The following is a 22580-nucleotide window of genomic DNA, read 5'->3' on the forward strand; positions in this document are numbered from 1 at the left end:
TGCCTTCAATCCACCCTCTGTTTTTGTTCCTTGTTTTCTATTTGCATCCTTTCCTCCTTTCCTTCTCTCCCTCTGGCATGTTTCCCAAAGCCTTTTGTGTTGTTTGTCACGTGTGTGAAATATTGATGTGGCAAAAGTTACAGGGGACTTAAGGGGAACTCATTCCTGAGTAAAGAAGCGGAAAAACTCGAGAAAAGTTGCCATTCAGTCCACCCAGACTCCTCTATCAAAGCGGGAACATGGCTTGATTTATAACTCCTGCCATGTGTGACAGATCAAGCTGCTATCTATGACTGAGGTGGGCATACTGTGCCTGTATGGATGCACTGTGCCTGTATGGATGCACTGTGCCTGTATGGATGCACTATGGATGCACTGTGCCTGTATGGATGCACTGTGCCTGTATGGATGCACTATGGATGCACTGTGCCTGTATGCATGCACTGTGCCTGTATGGATGCACTGTGCCTGTATGGATGCACTATGGATGCACTGTGCCTGTATGCATGCACTGTGCCTGTATGGATGCACTGTGGATGCACTGTGCCTGTATTTATGCACTGTGCCTGTATGGATGCACTGTGCCTGTATGGATGCACTATGGATGCACTGTGCCTGTATGCATGCACTGTGCCTGTATGGATGCACTGTGCCTGTATGGATGCACTATGGATGCACTGTGCCTGTATGGATGCACTGTTTCTGTATGGATGCACTATGGATGCACTGTGCCTGTATGGATGCACTCTGCCTGTATGGATGCACTATGGATGCACTGTGCCTGTATGGATGCACTGTGCCTGTATGGATGCACTATGGATGCACTGTGCCTGTATGGATGCACTGTGCCTGTATGGATGCACTATGGATGCAGAGCATGATTCAGACATGGTGATCCTCTACATAGCACACTGAAGGGGGGAACAAATGTAATGTAGGAGACGGATTTTGTCACAACACTGACCTCAGTCCATATAATGACATTGGACAATCATGAGAAGTTGCTGGCCAGTCCGCCAGTTAGTAAACTAGCGAGCTACTCCAGCTTCAATTCATTTTTGCGTAATTGGTCCTCAAAGAGAGAGAGACAGAGGGTCACAGCATGCTAGTTCCTGGGAAGAGAAAACCCTATGATAGGGTAACATGTTTTACAATTTAGCAGACACTCTTATCCAGAGTGACATATAATAGCAATTGGGGTCAAGTGCCTTGCTCAAGGGCACATTGACAGATTTTTCACTTAGTCGGCTTGGGGATTAAAACCAGAGGCCTTTAGCCACTAGAATACCTGCCACCCAATGACATGAGTAGAGACACATCAGTTCTTGTTTAAACAACCCAGGCAATCTGTTATGTGATTAGTCTGTGTGCTGTGGGCTGTAATTGCCTATTTTCCAACTTCTCAGAGTCATCTCAAGGGGACAGAATAAAGATGTCACCCGGTTACACAAGCCAAGGTCATAGTCTAATATTAAACCTCTGAAAAAGCCTAACAAGGATGTGCAAAAATACATGATAATAAGATAGTATTCACGCTGGGTTTAATTTGAGGGGCCCCTGGTGGCCCCTGAGTCATCGGGGGCCCAGATAGAGGTTGCACAAGGGGAGGGAGCATTTCTATTAAGTAGAAGTGGTGTCATCGAGTTGAAGATCTGAAGGAATATGTTAACTGCAAAAGACTACACAGACAACGGTTATCGAAGGTCGGATTTCATACCCTGCCATAATGGCGCCGAAGGAGATGGCTGCCGTTTTACAATCCTGTAACCAATTGTGATATTGTGAATGTTTTTTTAGTGTTATTTGTAAGTATTTTGTACATAATGTTTCTGCCACAGTGTCTTGTGACCGAAAGGAGCTTCTAGAAATCAGAACGGCGATTACTCACCTTGAACTGGACGAATAATTTCACTTTAATGAGTCTGACGAGAGGGATTTACTCCAGACAACCGAACAGGCCCACATCCCCGTCATTCGCAGGAAACGGTATCGCAGAAGGCGATCGGGGTGCCTTGTGAGGATCCGCCAACGAGTGGCTAATCTGCCTTTGTCATCGGTACAATTGGCCAACGTACAATCGCTGGATAATAAATTGGACGAACTAAAAGCATATATATCCTACCAACAGGACACTGTAATATCTTCTGTTTTACCGAGTCGTGGTTTAACGACGACATCAATAACGTACAGCTGGCGGGTTATAACTGTATCGGCAGGATAGAACAGCAGCCTCTGGTAAGACAAGCGGTGGCGGTCTATGTATATTTGTAAGAAACAGCTGGTGCACAAAATCTAAGGAAGTCTCGAGGTTTTGCTCACCTGAGGTAGAGTATCTCATGATAAGCTGTAGACCACACTATCTACCTAGAGAGCTTTCATCTGTATTTTTCGTAGCTGTCTACATACCACCACAGACCGCTGCTGGCACTAAGACCGCACTCAATGAGCTGTATACCGCCATAAGCAAACAGGAAAATGCTCATCCAGAGGCGGCGTTCCTAGTGGCTGTGGACTTTAATGCATGGAAACTTAAATCCATTTTACCAAATTTCAACCAACATATTAAATGTGAAACCAGAGGGAAAAAACTCTAGACCACCTTTACTCCACACACAGAGACGCGTACAAAGCTCTCCCTCGCCCTCCATTTGGCTAATATGACCAGAATTCTATCCTCCGATTCCTGCTTACAAGCAAAAATTGAAGCAGTGACTCAGTCAATAAAAAAGTGGTCAGATGAAGCAGAGGCTAAGCTACAGGACTGTTTTGCTAGCACAGACTGGAATATGCTCCGTGATTCTTCTAATGGCATTGAGGAATACACCACATCAGTCACTGGCTTCATCAATAAGTGCATGGATGACGTCATCCCCACAGTGACTGTACGTACATACCCCAACCTGAAGCCATGGATTACAGGCAACATCCGCACTGAGCTAAAAGGTAGAGCTGCCGCTTTCAAGTAGTAGGACTCTAAGACAGAAGCTTATAAGAAATCCGGCTGTGTCCTCTGACGAGCCATCAAACAGTAAGATCAAATCTCACTGGCTCCGATGCTCGTCAGATGTGGCTGTGCTTGCAAACTATTACAGACTACAAAGGGAAGCACAGCCGAGAGCTGCCCAGTGACACGAGCCTACCAGACGAGCTACATTACTTCTATGCTCGCTTCGAGGCAAGTAACACTGAAACATGCATGAGAGCATCAGATGTGAGTGAGGTCTTTAAACAGATCAACATTCACAAGGCCGCAGGGCCAGACGGATTACCAGTACGTGTACTCCGAGCATACGCTGACCAACTGGCAAGTGTCTTCACTGACATTTTTTTTCTCTCGTTTTTAAAAATTTTACCCCTTTTTCTCCCCAATTTCGTGGTATCCAATTGTTTTAGTAGCTACTATCTTGTCTCATCGCTACAACTCCCGTACGGGCTCGGGAGAGACGAAGGTTGAAAGTCATGCATCCTCCGATACACAACCCAACCAAGCCGCAATGCTTCTTTACACAGCGCGCATCCAACCCGGAAGCCAGCCGCACCAATGTGTCGGAGGAAACACCGTGCACCTGGCAACCTTGGTTAGCGCGCACTGCACCCGGCCTGCCACAGGAGTCGCTGGTGCACGATGAGACAAGGGCATCCCTACCTGCCAAACCATCCCTAACCCGGATGACGCTAGGCCAATTGTGCATCGTCCCACGGACCTCCCGGTCGCGGCCGGTTACTACAGAGCCTGGGCGCGAACCCAGAGTCTCTGATGGCACAGCAGGCGCTGCAGTACAGCAGTGCAGTACTTAACCACTGCGCCACACGGGAGTCCCTTCACTGACATTTTCGACTCTTTTCTCTGTATATATCAATGATGTCGCTCTTGCTGCGGGTGATTCTTTGATCCGTCTCTATGCAGACGACATCATTCTGTATACATCTGGCCCTTCTTTGGTCACTGTGATAACAAACCTCCAAACGAGCTTCTTCCGTGGCCACCAACTGCTATTAAATGCTAGTCAAACGAAATGCATGCTCTTCAACCGATCGATGCCCGCACCTGCTCGCACGGCTAGCATCACTACTCTGGACGGTTCCAACTTAGAATATGTGGACAACTATAAATACCTAGGTGTCTGACTAGACTGTACACTCTCCTTTGAGACTCACATTAAGCATCTCCAATCCAAAGTTATATCTAGAATCGACTATCTGTTTCACATCAAAGCTTCCTTCACTCATGATGCCAAACATACCCTCATAAAACTGACTATCCTACCAATCCTTGACTTTGACGATGTCATTTACAAAATAGCCTCTAACACTCTATCATAGTGCCATCCATTTTGTCACCAAAGCCCCATATATTACCCACCACTGCGACCTGTATGCTCTAGTTGGCTGGTCCTCGCTACATATTCGTCGCCAAACCCACTGGCTCCAGGTCATCTCTCTCCAGGTCAAGTCTTTGCTAGGTAAAGTGCCGCCTTATCTCAGCTCACTGCTCACCATTGCAACACCCACCCGTAGCACGCACTCCAGCAGATATATTTCACTGGTCATCTCCAAAGCCAACATCTACTTTGGCCACCTTTCCTTCCAGTTCTCTGCTGCCAATGACTGGAGCGAATTTGCAAAAATCACTGAAGTTGGAGACTTATATCTCCCTCACTAACTTTAAGCATCAGCTGTCAGAGCAGCTTACGGATCGCTGCAGCTGTACACAGCCCATCTGTAAATAGCTCATCCTACAAGCCAACCAACTACCTACCTCATCCCCATTTTTTTTCTGCTCTTTTGCACACCAGTATTTCTACTTGCACATCCTAATCTGCATCCTAATTGCTAAATTGTAATTACTTCGCCACTATTGGCCTATTTATTGCCTTACCTCCTTACTTAATTTGCACACAGTGTATACCGATTTTTCTAATTGTGTTATTGACTATACGGTTCTTTATCCCATGTGTAACTCTGTGTTGTTTTTGTCGCACTGATTTGCTTTATCTTGGCCAGGTCGCAGTTGTAAATGAGAACTTGTTCTCAACTAGCCTACCTGGTTAAATAAAGGTGAAATAAATACAAATATAATAAAAAGTGGATCCTGGACTTCCTGACGGGCCGCCCCCAGGTGGTAAGGGTAGGTAACAACACATCTGCCACACTGATCCTCAACACGGGGGCCCCTCAGGGATGTGTGCTCAGTCCCCTCCAGTACTTCCTGTTCACTAATGACTGCACGGCCAAGCACGACTCCAACACCATCATTAAGTTTTCTGATGACATAAAAGTGGTAGGCCTCATCACCAACAACGACAAGACAGCATATAGGGAGGAGTTCAGAGACCTGGCTGTGTGGTGCCAGGACAACAGCCTCTCACTGAACGTGATCAAGTCTAAGGAGATGATTGTGGGCTACAGTAAAAGGAGGACCAAGCATGCCCCATTTCTCATCGAAGGGGCTGTAGCGGAGCAGGTTGAGAGCTTCAAGTTCCTTGGTGTCCACATCACCAACATACTAACATGGTCCAAGCACACCAAGACAGTCATGAAGAGGGCACGACAAAACCTATTCCCCCCCTCAGGAGACTGAAAAGATTTGGCATGGGTCCTCAGATCCTCAAAAGGTTCTACAGCTGCACCATCGATTGCATCACCGCCTGGTATGGCAACTTAGCCTCCGACCGCAAGGCACTGCAGATGGTAATGCGTACGGCCCAGTAAATCACTGGGGCAAAGCTTCCTGCCATCTAGGTTCTCTATACCAGGTGGTGTCAGAGGAAGGCCCTAAAAATTGTCAATGACTCCAGCCAACGTTGTCATAGACTGTTCTCTCTATTAAAGTGCATAAGTCACTTTAATAACTCTACCTACATGTATATATTACCTCAATTACCTCGACTAACCAGTGCCCACGCACATTGACTCTGTACCGGTACCCCCTGTATTGTTATTTTACTGCTGCTCTTTAATTATTTGTTACTTTTCTTTATGTATTTTTCTTAAAACTGCATTGTTGGTTAAGGGCTTGTAAGTAAGCGTTGTGACAAATACAATGTGATTTGATTCGATACCACTTTGAGACCCCTGAGAAATGTGTGTTACTACAACTTTGTCATAAGGTAAAGGACCATAGACTCCTAATACTCCTACACTAAACTATATCATTTAAATAAATAGCAGTAGATTACTCTGTGTGGGCACTTTGTGAAATGATGCCTAAAATAGTTCCATGGAGTCAAATATAACTTCCCTTGACGTTTTAACCTCTTCAGTCGACCCTCTACTTTTTTGAACATTTTGTTAAAAATCGCGCAACATTTCAGCGCCCTGCTACTCATGCCAGGAATATAGTACGTTCATATGGTTAGAATGTGTGGATAGGAAACCCTCGGACGTTTTCAAAACTGGTTAAATCACGACTGTGGCTATTACATAACGTGCGTTACATCGGAAAGCGCAGGAAAACCTGATCACAGAAAATGGAAATAAATATCCTTGCGCCACTTCCAGCAATTTTTAACAGTGAGCCGAATTAGATAAGACCGAGCATTCAACTCCCACAGCATCCCCATGTTGTCTAGAGTCTTGTGAATTGAATCATCTTTGATTCTTGGTTGAACCGAAAGAGGGGCACGACTTACCTCCGGTCTCCGCCCAGATCATTCCGGAAGAGCTCTCTCCTGAAATTTTTTCCAAGACGACAGCTAATGATATTTACATCGCCTACGGATGATTTTTATCGCTTATTAACGTTTACTAATACCTAAAGTAGCATTACAAACGTATTTCGAAGTGTTTTGTGAAAGTTTATCGTCTACTTTTTGAATTTTAAAAAATGACGTTACGTTGTGAAATCGCTGTTTTTTTCGTTTATCACACAGTCTACATATAACGATATCTTGGCTTTATATGGCCCGATTTAATCTAAATAAAGACCCAATAGTGTTTATGGGACATCTAGGAGTGCCAACAAAGAAGATGGTGAAAGGTAATGACTGTTTTCTATTTTATTGTGCGGTTTGTGTAACGCCGAAATGCTAATTATTTTGTTTACGTCCCCTGCTGTGCTTTTCTGTTGTAGTGTATTGGTGCATGCTATCAGATAATAGCTTCTCATGCTGTCGCCGAAAAGCATTTTAAAAATCTGACTTGTTGCCTGGATTCACAACGAGTGTAGCTTTAATTTGATGCCCTGCATGTGTATTTTAATGAACTTTTGAGTTTTAACTAATACTATTAGCATTTAGCGTAGCGCATTTGCATTTCCAGAGCTCTAGTTGGGACGCAAGCGTCCCAAGTAGAGGCAAGAGGTTAAATGGGAACCTATTCTCCATTGCGCTTTAGACAGTGGAACTGTAGAAGGACCCGCCTCTCCCAGACAGTCCCGGGGGTGTCTGCTCTCTCTCTTTCTCTCTCTCTATCCTATCTCTCTCTCTCTCTGTTCTATCCTCTTTCTCTCTCTCTTCCCACCCTCTCCACCCCTCTGCCTCTTTCTCCCCCTCTCCCCCTCTCTACTCTCTGTATTTGGGCAGACTGCCAGTGCCTGCAATCGTTGCTTTCGGGACATAAACGGCAGTTGATGGAGCACTTTGCCTAGCCTAAGTAAATGTGCTCGGGACCATTTGAGTGTGCATTGTTTAGGAATGAATCACAGAGAAGTTGGGGCAGAGTCTGTGTGTCTGACCCATTACTGGGAGTTCACAGATTTGTCTTCCACCGGAGGGGCATAAATCTGCATTTGGGGACAGCTGCTACTTTAGTAACCACATGATGGTATTCATTGATATCTATTCGAGAGATGGAGTGGCATAGGTTGCATGCATCAGCAATGAAAAACAAAACAGCAGATAGTTAGAAGATTGAGAAGATTTGTGGGAGAAGAGCTTGCAGGGTATTTAGTCGGCATTTCCCGGGACACCAGGGCGCGGCATTGGTCCAGTTTGTTTGGAGCGATACACACTGCCATTTGACACTCTAGATTCCCATTCAGTCTATAGATCGCCAGTGACATACTCCATTGAATTGCTGGAAACATTCTACATCTATCATAGTACACGTTATTGTAGCAATGGCAGGTGTCCCACGTCTCCTACATGTCGTGTGTGTAAAGGGAGCTCCTCCACACACACTCCGTACCCGTCTGTCACAAAACGCCACACCGTTTGCCCACGTCCCGTGATCCTCCTTTAACCCTGACAGCACTCTGCCCGCTCTGCTCCCAGCAGGCCTACCCCAGATGAGCCACCTACACCTGTCACTTTACCTGTCACAACGGGTCACGACCTGTTACAAGCCGTCACATCTAGTCAGGACCAATCCCTTCGTCTCGTCTTGTTGACTTGAAGGTGATCTAGAGGTAACTTGTCTGTTTGAAGTGAGAATCATCGCAATGCCCCATTTCTCAGTATGGTGGGTCTGCAATAATCCAGTTTATTACTGATTCATATCCAGTGTTTAATAGTCATTTGTACAGGGTTGCAGGTGTGATCGGTACATTGACAATATTTGGCTTCGTTGTTTAATAGTCATTTGTACAGGGTTGCAGGTGTGATCGGTACATTGACAATATTTGGCTTCGTTGTTTAATAGTCATTTGTACAGGGTTGCAGGTGTGATCGGTACATTGACAATATTTGGCTTCGTTGTTTTTTTATCCCCTATTTTTTTCTTCTTCTGTGGAGTCCCTTTGTTAATATATAACGCAGGTTCCAAAGGGTTGTGAGAGAACAACAATTATGCTCTCATGCTGACGTTAAGATGTCTCAATGAAATGCACTATGCGTATTCTTTACGTGATGAGCAGCTAGCTGCTTGGCTGGAGGTTGTTGTATGGTTTGGCTTATGTAGTTGAACATGCCTCTGTGTGTGCTCTCTAAGACTCAAGGCCACCAAAGAGAACAGAATCTTACTGGCCTGTACTTTTCGAGCTAGTGAATGAAATTACTTCCTGGCTCAGACACACACACATATGAATTACCATATTCTAAATGTGATTTCTGTCATTCTGAGCACCGTGGGTGGACGCCCTAATCAGGTTACACACCCAATGCATATGGGTCCGGTACATTTCTCAAATGTCCGGAATCACATTTTCCGAATGGAAACCCTGGTGTACATTAATAACACACACAAACAAACACACACTGTCACGCACATGCAGTCTGCACACAAAAGCACACACAGACAGGGCTCACACACAAATAATGCACTGACAAATACACAGGTTTGTGTGCTCATACACATATACACATGCCCACTCACCCATGCATGTACATGCACTCTCTCTCTCACACACACAAACACACGCGCACACACACACACACACACACACTCTCTCTCTCTCTCTCTCTCTCTCTCTCTCTCCAGTCTCCACAAAGCGTCTGTTTGGCTGTGTTGACACTAGACCCGTTTTAATTCCACTCTCCTTCTCTTTCCCCCCTCCCTCTCTTCCTCCCTGGGGTATTCTCTCTCTCTTTTCTCCCCCTGAGTTAAAGAAAACAAAAACATTCAATCACAGGAGTTTGGTGGCACCTTAATTGGGGAGGACGGGCTCATGGCTGGAGTGGATTCAGGGGAATGGCATCAAATACATCAAACAAATGGTTTCCATGTGTTTGATGCCATTCCGTTCACTCCGTTCCAGCCATTATTATGACCCGTCCTCCCCTCAGCAGCCTCAACTGCATCCAGTGCTTTTATTATATATTTGCCTTCTTCTTCTGTCTATTTGCCTGTTCTGTTCTGCAGTGTGTTATTAAAGTGTCGTTTTGACCCGGGTGCTTGCAGATAGCTCGCCCACAGCGATAATTACTACTGATCTGCATAGCTCCCTCCCACACGCGGCAGCCGTGAAAATGTTATTACCTTGGCCTTTCTGCTAGGACCTGCGCAAAGCGATGCAGGCAGGCACGGGGCTCCTGTATGGCGAGTGTCTTTACCCAGGCCACGGTGACGACAGAGCTTCCCCCAGGAAGAGAGAGAGTGAGAGAGAGAGAGAGAGAGAGAGAGAGAGAGAGAGAGATAAAGCATTAAGATCACAGCTCCGAGAGAGGAACATGGAAGAGGCATTGTTTAAATTTTTCATAATTTCTTTTTATTTGGAGTCCAAGTTGAAATTGTCGCCTTGAAGCATGGCTCTGACAAAGTTAGAGATGAGAGCCGGGTCTCTATTTTCATTGGTGTGGATGTAGTTTCATGTATTTTTCTATAGCCTTGAGACAGAACTGAGACAGAACTTAGACAAGGGAAAGCCTTTTGGTGTCTGGGATCAGCAGAAAAGTCATCAGAGCTTAGATAGATAGTGTTTTTTTCTCTCAAAGAAACACAAATACACACTTCCTTATGAACACTCCAGAACCCTCTCAGATAAAATACTGTTTTCCTGTCTCTCTCTCTCTCTCTCTCTCTCTCTCTCTCTCTCTCTCTCTCTCTCTCTCTCTCTCTCTCTCGCTCTCTCTCTCTCTCTCTCTCTTCTCTCTCTCTCTCTCTCTCTCTCACGCTCTCTCTCGCTCTCTCTCTCTCTCTCTCCGTTCTGTTCGCTGTTCTGTAACAGCTCAGGCCTGTGTTCCCGGCCCATTCACCCTGACAACAGCCTCCACTGAGGTCCGAGGTTAACATCATGTTCAGGGTCAGGAGCTCCCAGAGGTCAAACACTGAGCTGGGCCTTAATGAACTGAGTTTGAGTCCTCTGGACCTCTACACACACATACAGTATACACACACACATACATTCACTGATGCTTGTGCATGCACATACCAAGCAAAAAGCAGATGACACACACACACACAAAACACACCTCCCGGTCCTGAGCGAGAAAGCCAGGAGAGCAGGGTGGGCCTTGTCTAGCTCTCCCGTCTGTCCTTTCAAACCCGACTTATCTACACATTCCCAGGTTGAACTAATTGGCATTATTAAGCTGGCCGGATACAATAGCAACCACCAAGTGGTCCACAAACAGGTTAGTGTGTGTGGAGGGAATCTTAAACAAGCCACCCGGCAATTTCAATCAGAGCCGTGCATGACTCGCCCCAGGCCCAGGTAGTCCAATTACAAACAGACACGCTCGACAGGCGCGCTCAAACCCCAACCAAATCCCTCTTTATTCAAAGTCAGGGGTAGAGATGGCCGGAGGGGAGAGACGTGCTGTGGGTCGATGTGTGAAGGGCAGATCATATTAAGAGGGGGCGCATAGGTACAATCCATTGCTGCTGGATCGATAGAGAGATGGGGGGGGGGCAGTTGTCTTTTGGTTAGAAGGGTTTGGAATGAGCATAATTGTTTATTTTATTGGACTAATCATGTCGTTTTCGCTCTCTCTCTATCCCCCTATCCCTCCCCCTCTCTCCCCCATCTCCCTCAGGGGGGTAAGATCCCAGTGAGGTGGACAGCTCCAGAGGCCATCGCCTACAGGAAGTTCACCTCAGCCAGTGACGTGTGGAGCTACGGCATCGTCATGTGGGAGGTGATGTCATTTGGAGAGAGACCCTACTGGGACATGTCCAACCAGGATGTGAGTAGTATTGTCATGTTGAACTTTTGAACGAATATTCAGATCAATCAAATTTCAATCAATAAAAATTCATTTAGAAAGCCCTTTTTACAATGAATGACCATCCAGATAAAAGGTGAACCTTCTAGTTTTTAATGTTGTGTCGTAGAATACAAACACACACCAATGAGCTCCATATCCCCAGCCGGCCAACTGTCTCTCTGAAGCCTGGTCCACCAGGACTGGCCAACCCAGCAGATGTTCCATCTCTGGGCCAGCATACAGGCAGCGACTGGTGGGACACACAGGGAGGAGGCCTGGCACTGTTCACAGCATGGCGTGCTGTTCTCTTCAGTCAGAACACACACACACATACATATATATAGTTATTCCGTTTAACAAATAGAAAAGCTGCTAAATAGAATTGGCATAAAATAATGCTTTTCAGCCTATCCACTGATGGAAATACATTTGACATGACATGCTTGCCGTCCACGGTCAATTTGCATAATTTAGTGGCATTAAATTGCTGCATGTACAATATATTCTTTATGTAGGCTATGTTGTTTATCACACACGTACAACATACAAATACAGAGCCTTGGAGTGGTAAATCAGTCAGACAGCGCAAGAACACGAGGTCAAATGATGAAGTCAGTGATCTTCAGGTCAGAAAGTTAGAGCTCTCGAAAGAGGCCAGTTCCCGAGTTGGAATTACGAGATGGATGACCATTCAAAACTATTTTTCCCAGTCCGAGATATTTTTTTCCCAGTTGTGTTAAACGGCTGAAGTCTGAGATTTCCCGAGTTCCCAGTTGTTTTGAAGGCGGCATCAAACGGCAACGGAAGGCAGGCTTCATCAGACCCCACTTTGCAACAAGTTGGAGGCATTATGCATTTTGAAAACAAATATTTCATTTTTGGAACCCTGAACGTGTTAGTACCTATTATAAGGCATGTCTTACCTTGCTTCAAAGTAGCCTATTAGATCTCCTCTCTTTATACATTTTTTATGGATATTTTAATCTCCGTCATGAATCCGCTCGCATACTGAATTGTGCACTTATAACGTGAAGAAATAATAGTTTATCAACATTTTGAGTTTCTGATCTGTTGCCGGGCTACTGGTTGTATGAGTTTGTATCTATTGTGCCACAACTGTCCCAGAGTCTGTTTGGAATAGGCAATGTATATCTCGATAAACTGACCAATAGAATAGGTAGCCTAAACGTTTCTACTATAGTAGATTGACATAGGCTAGTGATTTTGCTGTTCGTTACTCGTCTTGTTGGCGAAGGAAAAGTACATGTGGACAGTTATTTTAACATCTTCAAAGTCAGAAATTGGTAAGAATGACCACATATCGTTGCATCCTTGACTTGCATGTTCTGCTAATATGAATTACCCATTTATTCTAAAATGTGATTTCTGTCATTCTGAGCACCGTGGGTGGACGCCCTAATCAGGTTACACACCCAATGCATATGGGTCCGGTACATTTCTCAAATGTCCAGTAAATTCAAATGTTACCGATCACATGTCCGGAATCACATTTTCCGAATGGAAACCCTGGTGTACATTAATAACACACACAAACAAACACACACTGTCACGCACATGCAGTCTGCACACAAAAGCACACACAGACAGGACTCACACACAAATAATGCACTGGCAAATACACAGGTTTGTGTGCTCATACACACATATACATGCCCACTCACCCATGCATGTACACACACACACACACACACACACTTCCCCATATGCACCATTTATCAAGATTCTGCTGAATTGCACAGGTCTCAGTGGTAGCATGGACACCTATAGTGCATCTTCCCATTTCTGATGATAATTCATTTTCACACCCTAGAATCTCTATCCTATATCGGCTTTTCTTGGCTTTGCCCTGATTCAAGCGTTTAATTTGAAAGATTGCATCTACATACAAGGGTTAACAATCCGTCATATGGTATACCCTACGAACACGCTACGATTTAGAGAGTGAGACAGCGCTCGTCTTTCTATAGTTACTGTATATGCAATCAGCCTATTCCCAAGGCACTTTCCCATAGTGTCCGAGTATACAGGCAGGTCCAAAATGATTGGGACCCTTGATAAAGATGAACAAATGTTTTTTGTTTTTTAAATAACACAAATACTGAACTGTATTGTATGTTTTTTTTTATTGTATTATATTATTGTATACAATTGCTCAGAGAAGGAGATTTTGTTTAATTAAAACCTCTTAGGGAAGTTCAGAATTCAAGCAGATTTTTGTTAAAAATCGCGCAACATTTCAGCGCCCTGCTATTCATGCCAGGAATATAGCATATGCATATGATTAGTGTGTGTGGATAGAAAACACTCAGACGTTTCCAAAACTGTTTAAATCACGCCTGTGGCATTTACAGAACGTGCGTTTCATCGAATAGTGCATGAAAATCTGTTCACTGAAAATGGAAAAATATATTATTCCGCGACTACAGGCAATTGTTCAAAGCGAACAGAATTACATAGAGCCGAGTTTTCATTGGCTACAGCTTCCCCAGGTTGTCTAGAGTCACGTCATTTGTTGTGCAATTGATTCTTGGTCTAACCGAAACAAGGGAACTCCTTTCCTACTGTCCCCGCCCAGATTTTGGTTCGACCTTTTCAAGACATAATTTTCTCCACAGACAAGCTAATCATTTCACATCGCCTCCTGGGGAATTTTATCGCTTATTAACGTGTACTAATACCTAAAGTTGCATTACAAAAGTATTTCGAAGTGTTTTGTGAAAGTTTATCGTCGACTTTTTGAATTTTAAAAAATTACGTTACGTTATGAAATGCTAATTTTTTTTCTTTACTCGCGACGGAGTCGTAGCTCGATATCTAGGCTATATATGGACCGATTTAATCGAAAAAAGACCCTAAATGATGTTTATGGGACATCTAGGAGTGCCAAGAAAGAAGCTCGTCAAAGGTAATGAATGTTTTATATTTTATTTCAGCGTTTTCGTTTGCGACGGCTAACGCAAAATCTGTAGTTTTAGGTGACGGTGCAGTATTTTGAGGGTGCATGGTATCAGATAATAGCTTCTCATGCTTTCCCCGAAAAGCATTTTACAAATCTGACTTGGTCGATAGATTCACAACGAGTGTAGCTTTAATTCAGTATATTGTATGTCAATTTTAATGAAAGTTTGAGGTTTATCAACCTCTATGGTGGCGCTCTTGAGCATTTCTGCTGATTGTGGTCCCCACTTCGGTACCACGTCCTCATTAACAAGTACATCATATTTCTTCTCTGCAAAAGATAGGGGTCAAAATGATACCTTTCAATACTTCACCTTGTGAGGATAAAGGCACTGAGCCTATTTCTAAACTGTTTTATAAGACTGCAGAACACATCGGGAGGGACTTTAGACCTTAGACGAAAGGTGTGTGAAATGTACAGGTGAAACTTCACGTGTCCGAAAACAAGATCTGTCTCTTGAGAATTTTACATTCAAAACATAACGTGTCCGAAAACATTGTTTAATATATATTATTTTTTATACAAAGGAGACGCTGAGTGAATTGCTCACTAACCACTTAATAGCGCAAAATGAGACAGAGCAACTAGGGCCCGGTGGCACAGTGATTTAGAAAAGGGGTTTAGGAAAAGGGAAACAAAAGGCCTCAACAAACATCTGCTTTTTCTCACACACTGCTTTACAACACATTATTGACCTCCTTTGATCATAAGTTTAGTGATTAGTGACCCTCAGATGTCTTCTCAATGGTCCCGTCTGGCAATGGTCTTCTATTCGACCTCATCTACCTTATCGGCTTGAGCGAGATCAGACCCACTTCCACTCACTACCTTCTACCTTCTCCACAATAGTCCCTTCTAACACGACCCCGACTGACTACCTTGTGACCCTCTGCCCACCCTCTCCGTCCCCAGGTGATCAATGCCATAGAGCAGGACTACCGGCTGCCCCCTCCCATGGACTGCCCCTCAGCTCTGCACCAGCTCATGCTGGACTGCTGGCAGAAGGACCGTAACGCGCGGCCACGCTTCGCTGACATCGTCAACACCCTGGACAAGATGATCCGTAACCCAGCCAGTCTGAAACAAGTGGCCAGCATCCCGGCAGTGTAAGTGTAGCATACATGAATGTGTATGTAGGATTACACACACACACACTTAATCCCCGCCATTTCCTTTGCATTGTGATGCGGTACGTAGAGACCCACACGCAGCCGCGCTCACACATACCGAAGCACTTTTTCCCCCCATCAACTTCAAAGCATTGGTTGGTGCACACGTAGACACCTTCGCAACCCAGGCACACTCAGACTTCCTTAAACTGAAATAAACATGAGTTTATTACTTTATATTACATCAAAGCATATCCCTCACTTATTATTGCTGTTTGGAACGATCAGAATTACTAACACACACACACACACACACGCACACAGTTGTTGCACACACAATTCACGTTGGCACACACACAGAGATTTAATAGATTCAAGTTTGAACCCGATCTACTGCAGAGGGTAGTTTCTTTGCAGTGTGAACGTATACAAACAACAGACATACACATCTTCACAACCCAGACTTCCTCAAAGTGAAATAAACATGAGTTTATTACTGTATATTACATCAAAGTCAAAACCTCCCCTCACACCACCATCAAAGCTCTCTCTGTCTCTCTCTTTCTGTCTCTGTCTCTCTCTCTGTCCCTGTCTCTCTCTCTCTCTCTGTCTCTATTCCTCTTCCTCTTCTCTTCCAGGCCTTCCCAGAGCCTGTTGGATCATTCTATCCCAGACTTCAACACCTTCAGTTCAGTGGGAGAGTGGCTGGGAGCCATCAAGATGACCCAGTACAGAGATAACTTCCTCAACTCTGGCTTCACCTCCCTGCAACTGGTGGCACAGATTACATCTGAGTGAGTCACACACATGCACAGACTCATGCAGGCTCTCACACGCATGCAGTCTTGCGTACACACACACACACACACACACACACACACACACACACACACAGGTGTACAGTACATGCATGCACAAACACACATACACATGTACACACACAGATTACATCCGAGTGAGTCACACACATGCACAGACTCATGCAGGCTCTCACACGCATGCAGTCTTGCGTACACACACACACACACATTCACAGGTGTACAGTACATGCATGCACAAACACACATACACACGTACACACACACACACACACACACACACACACACACACACAGAAACAGACGCACTCATGTGAGCAAGCGTGCATGTACGCACACATCTCATTTAAAATGATCCTGTCCAAATATTGGCCCTAAGAAATCTATCTGGCTTCAAAATGTTGTTTCTAAAATGTAGCGACATGGTTTTAATTGTCAATCAAAGAGAACAAAAGCTTGATCACTGAGAGGCAGACAAAGTTAATGGAATATGTGTTTGTTGTTTTCTCCTTCACAGCCAGTGGCTAACCGTCCTGAAAGTAATTATTTGGGGCTTTGGTTATATGTGTAAATGTATTAGAGACCAATATGAATGCGTGTTTATGTACTTGCTTCTTCAGCGATGCAGATGCAATACTGACGTATTTCCTCCCTCTCCCTCTTTCCATCCCTCTTCCCATCTCCCTGCCTCTCTTCCCATCTCCCTGCCTCTCTTCCCATCTCCCTGCCTCTCTTCCCATCTCCCTGCCTCTCTTCCCATCTCCATCCCTCTCTTCCCATCTCCCTGCCTCTCTTCCCATCTCCCTGCCTCTCTTCCCATCTCCCTGCCTCTCTTCCCATCTCCCTGCCTCTCTTCCCATCTCCCTGCCTCTCTTCCTATCTCCCTGCCTCTCTTCCCATCTCCCTGCCTCTCTTCCCATCTCCCTGCCTCTCTTCCCATCTCCCTGCCTCTCTTCCCATCTCCATCCCTCTCTTCCCATCTCCCTGCCTCTCTTCCCATCTCCCTGCCTCTCTTCCCATCTCCCTGCCTCTCTTCCCATCTCCCTGCCTCTCTTCCCATCTCCCTGCCTCTCTTCCCATCTCCCTGTTTCTCTTCCCATCTCCCTGCCTCTCTTCCCATCTCCCTGCCTCTCTTCCCATCTCCCTGCCTCTCTTCCCATCTCCCTGCCTCTCTTCCCATCTCCCTGCCTCTCTATCTCCAGAGACCTCCTGAGGATAGGTGTCACCCTGGGGGGCCACCAGAAGAAGATCCTCAGTAACGTCACCTCCATGCGGGTGCAGATGAGCCAGTGTCAGTCGCCCACTGCCGTGGCATGACTGGAGGGGGCGCCATGCCACGGGGCGGGCAGCATTCGGGTTGGCAGGGACTACAGCAGAAAGGACTACACCCCTCACCGAATGACCCCCGACCCGTCGGAACGCGCCAGGGTCGAGACTATCATTCTCATCTAATCCCATCGAACATATAATCAAACATCATTACCCAGGAGGCCAGGGTCCAGACGAAGACTAACTATCAATTTCCACTAATCTGAGTTATTCTGAGTTATGATGTAGAGTTCAATGTGTTCAGAGGCTGTTTTTTTTTTCAATCTTAATCTGTGAGGTCTACATAATAGAATATGTTGGTACTGACACAGAGAGTCTTTGGGAATATCAGATGTATGTCTTGACTGGATGATGTTAGACTGGAGAGGAGGAAATGGAAGACATTTTGAAGAGGATGATCATCGGTGAATCTCAAACCCCCCCCCCCCTTACCAACTTGTTCAGAGGGCCCTCCGTTGTCACGTGTTGGTGACGAAGCTCAGAGGTTGACTTCCAGAGAGTGGCGAGGGGATGAATACATCATTCACCTTTTGGAACACACTCATGGCAATTCATGTTTCACTTTTAGATACTAAAACGAGCATGAAATTCAACCCACTGGGCAAAAACGGGTTGAATCAACATTGTTTCCACATAATTTCAACAATACATGTGATGATATTGATTCAACGTGGAAAATTGATTGGATTTGGATTGATTGCAAATAGTCCTAAATGTGAGGGAATTTCATATTTTTTTCAGCTAACTTTGAACCTAAATCTAAAAGTCATAGCAACATTTTTTGTTGATTTCACATTGAATTCACGTTAGTTGACAACTCAACCAAATGTAATTTTAAAAAAAAATGATGTCGAACTGACGTCTGTGCCCAGTGAGAAATGAACAAATCCCCCTAGGCCATTTTACAAGATATAAACCTCAGTTACACATTTAATTTGGGAAGTATTTAATCTGTTACGTGTCTTGAAATCAGATGGTGGAACTGCTCTGATAGTTCTATGCATGTGGCATATAACTAGGCACGCACTCTCCAAACATATTGAGGTGCGTGTCGGGATAGGACTACACCCCTCACTGAATGACCCCCGACCCGTCGACCCGTAGCACTTCGCTATGAAGCCTGCAGCCTTTCTGGCTTGGTCGAAGTGGCTGTGAGAGGGTTAAATTAGCCCCTACACCCTCAATCATTTTCACTCCCTCAGCTGTGGTACAATGTGCATTTGGCGCAGGTGCGCGTGGCCAGGAGCAAGGAGCAAGGAGCAAGGGGAAGGGAGTGATTTGGGATTCAGCCAATGTCATCAGAAGGCCCCTGATTTGTCATTTGACCCCCGCCTTCTTCAAAGACTGAAATGAGGATGCATTGGTCTGGCTAGGAGCAGCAGTATGAAATGCGTATAGAAAGAAAGCAATTCAACCTCTATAGACATGCTCAATATACACACATACGGAAAAATGATACAGAGACATACAGTGGTGATTGGTTGATTTGACATTTTTCTCACCTTATATTTTTTCATTTGAAGCTTTTGACATTTTTGAGATCTCCTTAAGGTCGACCAAAGTTGAACTGGCTGGAAAGGAGAGCTTCTCTGACATTTTGTTGGTATTGTGTTTTGCTTTTTCACCATGAAAGCAGGGAACAAAATTCTCCACCATGTTTTCACTTTAACACTACCTGTGGATGTCTGGGCTGATGGCCTTGCCAAAGGACTAGTGAAATGGCCTCACCCAGATTCTGAGAATATATATAAATATGTATATCTCTAACTAAATATGAATATATCTTCTGAATAAATCTTCATATTGAAGGTGACTTGTATGAATATGTATGCACAAAACTCTCTCTGCTTGCCTTTTTGGCAAAGATGACGTTTTTGTGGACTGGATTGTGATGGAGATGGACTCATAATGTAGTTTCTCTACAGCGCCACCTAGCCCTCTGGAGGACAAAACATAAAGACACCATTTTGTTTCTTTCCCCAATGCTGAGGGGTCATCACATGGACAATCCTGAATGAATTTTGAGCTGGAAGCAAATGTACAAAGGACCATGTACAAATGACTCTTTCTGTGGATGTGTATAAAACAACTATAGGGATAAAAAAAAAGTAACAAAATGTCCCTTCTCTGAAGAGCCCATGTTAAATCTAAGTGTATTCATGCCATATCTTGCTGGTGAGCACTTACTTGTACAGATTGTATTTTTCTTTATTTCCTCTTGTTTGTTGCTTGTGTTGGAGTGATTGGAACCATCAAGATTGGGAAGTAGAGTGGATAGTGTCTCGTCTGCTGGCCAAGGTCTACGGTATGTATTGTATCTGCTATTGATGTGTGTGTGTGTGTGTGTGTGTGTGTGTGTGTGTGTGTGTGTGTGTGTGTGTGTGTGTGTGTGTGTGTGTGTGTGTGTGTGTGTGTGTGTGTGTGTGTGTGTGTGTGTGTGTGTGTGTGTGTGTGTGTGTGTGTGTGTGTGAATATCTGGGTCTGGCTTACCCAACAGGCGCCTCTTGATAAACACAGACAAACAGCTCACAGAGGCACTCCGCACACATACAAAATCAATAATAGCACCGCGGAGGGGTTCAACTCGCACTTCAACCCCCACACACCTGTTACCTAAAGAGAGGAGTTCCTCTTGCACTTCAACCCCCACACACCTGTTACCTAAAGAGAGGAGTTCCTCTTGCTCTTCAACCCCCACACACCTGTTACCTAAAGAGAGGAGTTCCTCTTGCTCTTCAACCCCCACACACCTGTTACCTAAAGAGAGGAGTTCCTCTTGCACTTCAACCCCCACACACCTGTTACCTAAAGAGAGGAGTTCCTCTTGCACTTCAACCCCCACACACCTGTTACCTAAAGAGAGGAGGTCCTCTTGCTCTTCAACCCCCACACACCTGTTACCTAAAGAGAGGAGGTCCTCTTGCACTTCAACCCCCACACACCTGTTACCTAAAGAGAGGAGTTCCTCTTGCTCTTCAACCCCCACACACCTGTTACCTAAAGAGAGGAGTTCCTCTTGCTCTTCAACCCCCACACACCTGTTACCTAAAGAGAGGAGTTCCTCTTGCACTTCAACCCCCACACACCTGTTACCTAAAGAGAGGAGTTCCTCTTGCACTTCAACCCCCACACACCTGTTACCTAAAGAGAGGAGTTCCTCTTGCTCTTCAACCCCCACACACCTGTTACCTAAAGAGAGGAGTTCCTCTTGCTCTTCAACCCCCACACACCTGTTACCTAAAGAGAGGAGTTCCTCTTGCACTTCAACCCCCACACACCTGTTACCTAAATAGAGGAGGTCCTCTTGCACTTCAACCCCCACACACCTGTTACCTAAAGAGAGGAGGTCCTCTTGCACTTCAACCCCCACACACATGTTACCTAAAGAGAGGAGTTAATCTTGCACTTCAAACTCCACACACCTGTTACCTAAAGAGAGGAGTTCCTCTTGCACTTCAACCCCCAGACACCTGTTACCTAAAGAGAGGAGTTCCTCTTGCACTTCAACCCCCACACACTTGTTACCTAAAGAGAGTTCCTCTTGCACTTCAACCCCCACACACCTGTTACCTAAAGAGAGGAGTTCCTCTTGCACTTCAACCCCCACACACCTGTTACCTAAAGAGAGGAGTTCCTCTTGCACTTCAATCCCCACACATCTATTACCTAAAGTGGCTAGTTTTACAGCTATTACTAGTACACTAAAAGCTATGTCAATTGTAAGTATTGCTTAGTGACTGCTCCACCTACGTTGGCCAATATTAATTTATATGTGTCACGTTGGTATAGGGATCAGGAGATAGGCGCAGGAATACGTAATAGTGTTTTTTCTTACCCAAATTACAGCGTGCCGTGTAAATGCAAGGGGGCGAAGACCAAAGAAACACATATACAAAACACAGGGTTGAAACCCAAACAAAAGAGCGAGGAGTACCTTGAGTAAGTACACCGGGGCGAGACCCGTAATCATCTGCGCAATACAAGCGGCACGAAAGCCAAAACAACACAGCACAGGTACTCACACGATCAACGGACAATGGAACAATAATCGACTGCCCAATGGAAACCAATGGGCACATTTATACAATTACAATCAGGGAAATGGAGACTAGGTGTGAGTAATGACACCGTTCTGGAGGGATCCTTGACAAAATGTCCATAACGGAGTGAATCTTCATTTCCAATCAAGTCAAATTTTCACTTAGTCGTACACTGATGTCAATGGATGACTCAGTGAAAATTTGCCTCACTTGGAAGTTAGTAGTTGCCCCAATGTTTATAAGTGGAACACACTCTATTGCAATTGGTGGAAGACAGAAGAGGTTGGTGAGAGGAGCTTTAGGGGGACGGGGTCATTGTAATGGCTGGAATGGAATGAATGGAACAGAGTAAAACACGTGGTTTCCATATGTTTGATACCGTTCCATTCCAGCCATTTAATGAGCCTGTCCTCCTATAACTCCCCCCACCAGCCTCCTCTGGCGGAAGAGGTTTATTCTTGAGATGGTGGCTACTGAGGACACGGATACTATTTGAGTTGGAGTGAGAGTGTCCTTCTGAAGTATGTCTGAAGATGGAGTAAATGGTGGTCCAGGAGGGGAAGCTGACATGATGAGTCGGAGGGCTTCGGTACACAGGGTTGATTGTACTACTAGCCCTGCTCTTGTGTATGCTAGAAGCCTGTGATTGCAGTGTGATTGGTGTGGTGTAGTCTGAGAAATAGATGGCTGTCTGGTCTTGCACCAATCACACTGAATCTCAACTATGTCTGACAGCAAGGTGAAGGAACCTGGTTGAAGATGGTTGAACTGCTCTGATAACT

The 22580-nt window shown here is 45.1% G+C and overlaps 1 protein-coding gene across 2 annotated transcripts in view; it reads left to right on the forward strand.

Moving 5' to 3' along the window:
• Positions 1 to 22580, forward strand: part of LOC115114339 (ephrin type-B receptor 1) — a 341327-nt gene that overhangs the window by 316674 nt on the left and 2073 nt on the right. For both annotated transcript variants that reach the window (XM_065013371.1, XM_065013372.1), the window contains exons 13-16: positions 11352 to 11501; positions 15415 to 15608; positions 16250 to 16405; positions 17632 to 20063. In XM_065013371.1, coding sequence (XP_064869443.1) covers positions 11352 to 11501; positions 15415 to 15608; positions 16250 to 16405; positions 17632 to 17746 — 615 coding nt within the window. In that variant the 3' untranslated portion in view covers positions 17747 to 20063. The remainder of the gene's footprint in view (positions 1 to 11351; positions 11502 to 15414; positions 15609 to 16249; positions 16406 to 17631; positions 20064 to 22580) is intronic.

The sequence above is a fragment of the Oncorhynchus nerka genome, linkage group LG9b, assembly GCF_034236695.1.
Source record: "Oncorhynchus nerka isolate Pitt River linkage group LG9b, Oner_Uvic_2.0, whole genome shotgun sequence".
Lineage (NCBI taxonomy): Eukaryota > Metazoa > Chordata > Actinopteri > Salmoniformes > Salmonidae > Oncorhynchus > Oncorhynchus nerka.